Source organism: Trichechus manatus, unplaced genomic scaffold, assembly GCF_000243295.1.
Source record: "Trichechus manatus latirostris isolate Lorelei unplaced genomic scaffold, TriManLat1.0 scaffold00057, whole genome shotgun sequence".
Taxonomy (NCBI): domain Eukaryota; kingdom Metazoa; phylum Chordata; class Mammalia; order Sirenia; family Trichechidae; genus Trichechus; species Trichechus manatus.
In genome coordinates, this window is record NW_004443993.1 from 15,532,604 (window position 1) to 15,537,265 (window position 4,662).

Sequence of the window (4,662 nt, forward strand, 5' to 3'; positions counted from 1 at the left end):
TGGGCGGGGCCTGCGCCCCTGCTCCCAGGCGGAAAACGACCTGCCGGTGGTCGGTGGTCGTGGTCCGTGGTCGAACGCGGAGCCCTGGTGGCCCAGCGGCTAAGAGCTTGGCCGCTACTGTGTCACTCCATTTCTCCGAGAGTCTTCCTCTTTTTCAAGTAAAATACTATGCAACATTTATTCCAAAAAAGAAAAAAAGCTTGGCTGCTAATCAAAGGGTGGGTAATCCACCAGCCACTCCTTGGAAACCCTATGGGGCAGTTACACTCTGTCCTGTAGCGTCGCTGTGTGTCGGAATCGACTCGATACAACGGATTTGTTTTTTCTGGTTCGGTTGAATCCGGCCCTCGGGGGCTCAGTAGTTTAATATAAAAGTGGGAAGATTTCTCGTAAAAGAAAATTTGCCCAGATTTTCTTAAGCAGCAGCTCACACGGGCCTGGGCCTTCTTCCTGTGCTGTCGCTTACCCGACTTTGACTCCCTTACCCTGAACGGTGGGCGAGAGCGGAGGACCGCCGTCCAGCCCTGCCTCCGCTCCCGCCCCAAGCCAGCGGCCCAGGGCTCGCCCGAATGTGCCACCACCTCACGCCCGTTCACCGGACCTGGGGGCGCACCCTTCCCTCCCGTGTTGTTCCTGAGTGCCTGTCTCCCTCCTGTGGGTCATCGGCTCCTGTGGGGCAGGGGCCGTCCTGGGGCCTCTGCCGGGCGTGGGACTTCACCCAGGGACGGTGACTTCACACCCTCCCCCCCAGGTTCTGCAGGTGCTGCCCCCCCAGGGCGAGTCGCTGATCCAGCTGGCATACCAGCTGGGCACGCGGGCCTTCAACCGCCACGTGGTGCAGAGGAAGCAGCGGGAGCACCAGGTGCCGGCGCTGCAGCGGCGCTACTCGGAGTACCTGCGCCTGCTGGCCTGCGACACCCAGGTGGGGGGCCGGGAGCTGGGGACCTGTGCCGGAGCCCTGGGAGCCCAACACCGAGCCGGGTGGCCTTGCCGGTGGGGACACCGCGGCCTTGAGTGGAGGTCGCCTCCCCACTCCGCGCCCAGCCATGGGTGCATGAATTAGGGAGGGCCCTGGTGCTGGGTTTGCCCCTAGCGCGACTACTTCCCACTTGGCACGACCCAGGCAGGAGCCTCAGCTTCTTCGTTTATAAAAGAGAGCTGGTAGACGCTGGGGTGGGCGCGGGGCTCCAGCGTCACCGCCCCCAGACCCCCGGCCTCCCTGATTGGCTTTCCGGTCCCCACAGGTGGACCCGCCCCGCCTGCCGCGCCAGCACTGGGAGTCACTGGGGGGTCCTGGCGGCGAGCCCCCACCCGAGCAGCCGTGGCCGCTGCCAGTACTGGTGCGGCTGGGCAAGCAGCTGGCGGAGGTGCTGGTGCGAGCCGTGCGCATGCCGCGCAGCCCTGGCGCGCCCGCCGGCGCCGAGCAGCTCATACCGGTGCTGTACCACGTGTACTCCTTCCGCAGCTTCCGCCAGGTGGGGTGAGAGACCAGGCGGGTGGGGGGTGGGGGTGGGGAATAGAGTGTACCCGCCCCCCCAGCTGCGCTAGGATAGTTGCCCCGAAAACATCAGCCACGGCCCACGCAGTTGCCCCTTAAGCCCTGTTCAAGGGCAGCGATGCTGGTTTCCATTTTCCAGCGGCCCTAGCCAAGTTTAAGAAGTCACCCGTCGACCAGGCAGGGCGCCCCCTCCCCATGCCGCTGCTGCCTCCCAACCCTCCCCAGTGCCCTTGCACCACCCCCTGCTGTGCCATGAAGCCTGCCCCTGACACCCTGCATGGCCACTCCCTGATCGATGCCCTCTTCGCAGATCGGCATTCTGAAGCCACACCCGGCCTTCTCGCAGCTGCTGGCGACGGCGGCGGAGCCCACACTAACCTTCGAGGCAGCCGAGGTACCCATGCTGTGTCCGCCGCTGCCCTGGACCTCACCACACTCGGGGGCCTTCCTGCTGAGCCCCGCCAAGCTGATGCGAGCTGTGGAGGGCACCATACAGCACCAGGAGCGGCTTGAGCACTGCCCGCCCGCCGCGCTGCATGGTGCCTTGGACGCCCTTACCCAGCTGGGCAACTGTGCCTGGCGCGTCAATGGGCGCGTGCTGGACCTGGTGTTAGAGCTCTTCCACGCACGTGGCTGCACCCGCCTGGGGGTGCCGCCCCCGGCCTCCGAGGCCCCGCGCCCGCCCTCCCGCCGCCCTGCGCCCGGCACCCCGCCCGCACGCCTGGCTGAGCTGCGGAGGGAGGCAGCGCGCTGCCTGAAGGCGGCCCGTGAGCTGCGCAGCCTGCGAGCGGATGCGCTCTACCGCCTCTCGCTGGCCCAGCACCTACGGCACCACGGTGCCTTCTGGCTGCCCCACAACATGGACTTTCGAGGCCGCACTTACCCCTGCCCACCACACCTCAGCCACCTGGGCAGCGACTTGGCCCGAGCCCTGCTTGAGTTTGCCCAGGGCCGCCCCCTTGGCCCCCGTGGCCTCGACTGGCTCAAGCTCCACGTGGTCAACCTCACCGGGCTCAAGAAGCGCGAGTCCCTGCAGGCGCGCCTGGCTTTCGCAGACCAGGTGCTGGACGAGGTCTTGGATTCCGCCGACCGGCCCATGACGGTGGGTGAGGGGGCTGGACGGCGGGGAGGGGAGGGGAGGGGAGGGGCTGGGGAGTCGCCTTTCTTCTCTCTGTTATTCTTCCTGTGTCTTTGTCTCTCTGTCTCTTCGTGGTTCTGTGTTTCTGTCTGTTTCTGTGTTTTCATTTTTTTAAATCTGTTTTTCTGTCTCCATCTCTCCTGGCCTGCCCCGCACTCTGGTGCCAGCCACCTTCCCAGCGTTCCCCTTCGGGCCCCCTCCAGCCCCTGAGACGCTACCAGCGCCCAGCCCCTCTCCATATCCTCCCACTTACAGTCACCCCACCCATCAGCACCTCGCTCACTCACACTCCAGAGCAGCCTCCTTCCAGATTCTTCTCTCTTTCCCTGTCACACATACAGCTGTTCTGGTCTCTCTCCAGATGTATGCCTCCTGCTGTGCGGTGGGGGGTTCCCTCCCTCCCTTCTCCCCCCTTCTCCCCCCTCCCCGCATGCTTGGGGACCCCCAGGGTGGGCTGGGGCCTCCTAGGACCTCACTCTGCTGCCCCCATCCGCAGGGCCGCAAGTGGTGGATGGCGGCGGACGAGCCCTGGCAGACCCTGGCCTGCTGCATGGAGATCGCGCGGGCTGTGCGGTCCCCCGACCCCACCACCTTTGTCTCCCACTTCCCTGTCCACCAGGTGAGCTGTGGCTGTGGCTGTGGCTTGGGTCCACTTCAGGGCATTTTGGTTCTGGTGGTATGGGGTGTCAGGTCTCCACAGGGCTGCAGACGGGTAGGGGATGGGGAAGGGTGCCCTGGGTGGTTAGACTGAGACTCCACCCACCCTGAGGCCCGGCATGGTGGGGGGCTCAGTGTTCACCCGCCCCACCCCACGCAGGACGGCTCCTGTAACGGCCTGCAGCACTACGCTGCCCTGGGCCGGGACAGCGCGGGCGCCGCCTCCGTCAACCTGACGCCCTCGGACCTGCCTCAGGATGTGTACAGTGGGGTGGCCGCGCAGGTGGGTGCTGGGGTCCAGGCCCTGCAGGCCCCTCAGAGGGCATGGGGTCCCAGTGTGAAGGGGGGGTCAGGGTGGGCTCCCGGGGGTACCATGGAAGACATGGGGGCACAGCCAAGGGGCCCTGGGAAGGGAGGGGTGGGATGGGTGCCCGACCCCCCACCTACCTGCCCCTTCCCCTACACGCAGGTGGAGGTGTTCCGCAGGCAGGACGCCGAGCAGGGCGTGCGCGTGGCCCAGGTGCTCGAGGGCTTTGTGAGTCGAAAGGTGGTGAAGCAGACAGTGATGACCGTGGTGTATGGGGTGACCCGCTACGGCGGCCGCCTGCAGATAGAGAAGCGCCTCCACGAGCTGCAGGACTTCCCCCAGGTGGGCACGGCGCCCCGGGTCACAGTGGGGCCCACAGCCACCCTGGGTGGGCACAGTGCCCTGGGTCATGGTGGGGACAACAGTCGCCCCGGGTGGGCAGGGCGCCCCGGGTCACAGTGGGGCCCACAGCCGTCCCGGGTGGACACGGTGCCCCGGGTCGCAGTGGGGCCCACAGCCGCCCCCAACATGGAACAGTCTCCTTGGCCACCCTGTTGGACCCCAGGTCTCAGCTTCCCTGTCTGAGGGAGTGGGTGGGATGCCTGGCTCCCTCTCATTGGGTGGGTGGGTGTGGAAAGACAGCCCCCTACCCTTGCCCACTGGTGTCCCCTCCCTAGGAGTTCGTGTGGGAGGCCTCCCACTACCTCGTGCGGCAGGTTTTCAACAGCCTCCAGGAGATGTTCTCTGCCACCCGGGCCATCCAGGTGGGCCACGCCCCAGGCTTCCCTACCACCCGTGCCCCCACTCTCCCTGCATGGGACTCAGGAGAGTTCATGTAGGGGATGCCCCCCGGGCCCGTGGATGGGGCGGCTGGCCTGAGTTCTCCCCCACCCCTGTGTCTCCACAGCACTGGCTGACAGAGAGTGCCCGCCTCATCTCCCACATGGGTTCAGCTGTGGAGTGGGTCACGCCCCTGGGCATCCCAGTCATCCAGCCCTACCACCGCACCGCCAAGTTCCAGGTGTGCGGAGCCCCCTCCCCCACCCCACCCCCCACACTCCC

General features: G+C 66.4%; 1 protein-coding gene across 1 annotated transcript in view; it reads left to right on the plus strand.

The window, feature by feature from the left end:
- POLRMT (RNA polymerase mitochondrial) overlaps window positions 1–4,662 on the plus strand; it is a 15,107-nt gene that overhangs the window by 7,992 nt on the left and 2,453 nt on the right. The window contains exons 8-15 of the mRNA XM_004378532.2: window positions 752–922; window positions 1,245–1,475; window positions 1,809–2,600; window positions 3,133–3,255; window positions 3,454–3,576; window positions 3,763–3,942; window positions 4,278–4,364; window positions 4,508–4,614. Coding sequence (XP_004378589.1) covers window positions 752–922; window positions 1,245–1,475; window positions 1,809–2,600; window positions 3,133–3,255; window positions 3,454–3,576; window positions 3,763–3,942; window positions 4,278–4,364; window positions 4,508–4,614 — 1,814 coding nt within the window. The remainder of the gene's footprint in view (window positions 1–751; window positions 923–1,244; window positions 1,476–1,808; window positions 2,601–3,132; window positions 3,256–3,453; window positions 3,577–3,762; window positions 3,943–4,277; window positions 4,365–4,507; window positions 4,615–4,662) is intronic.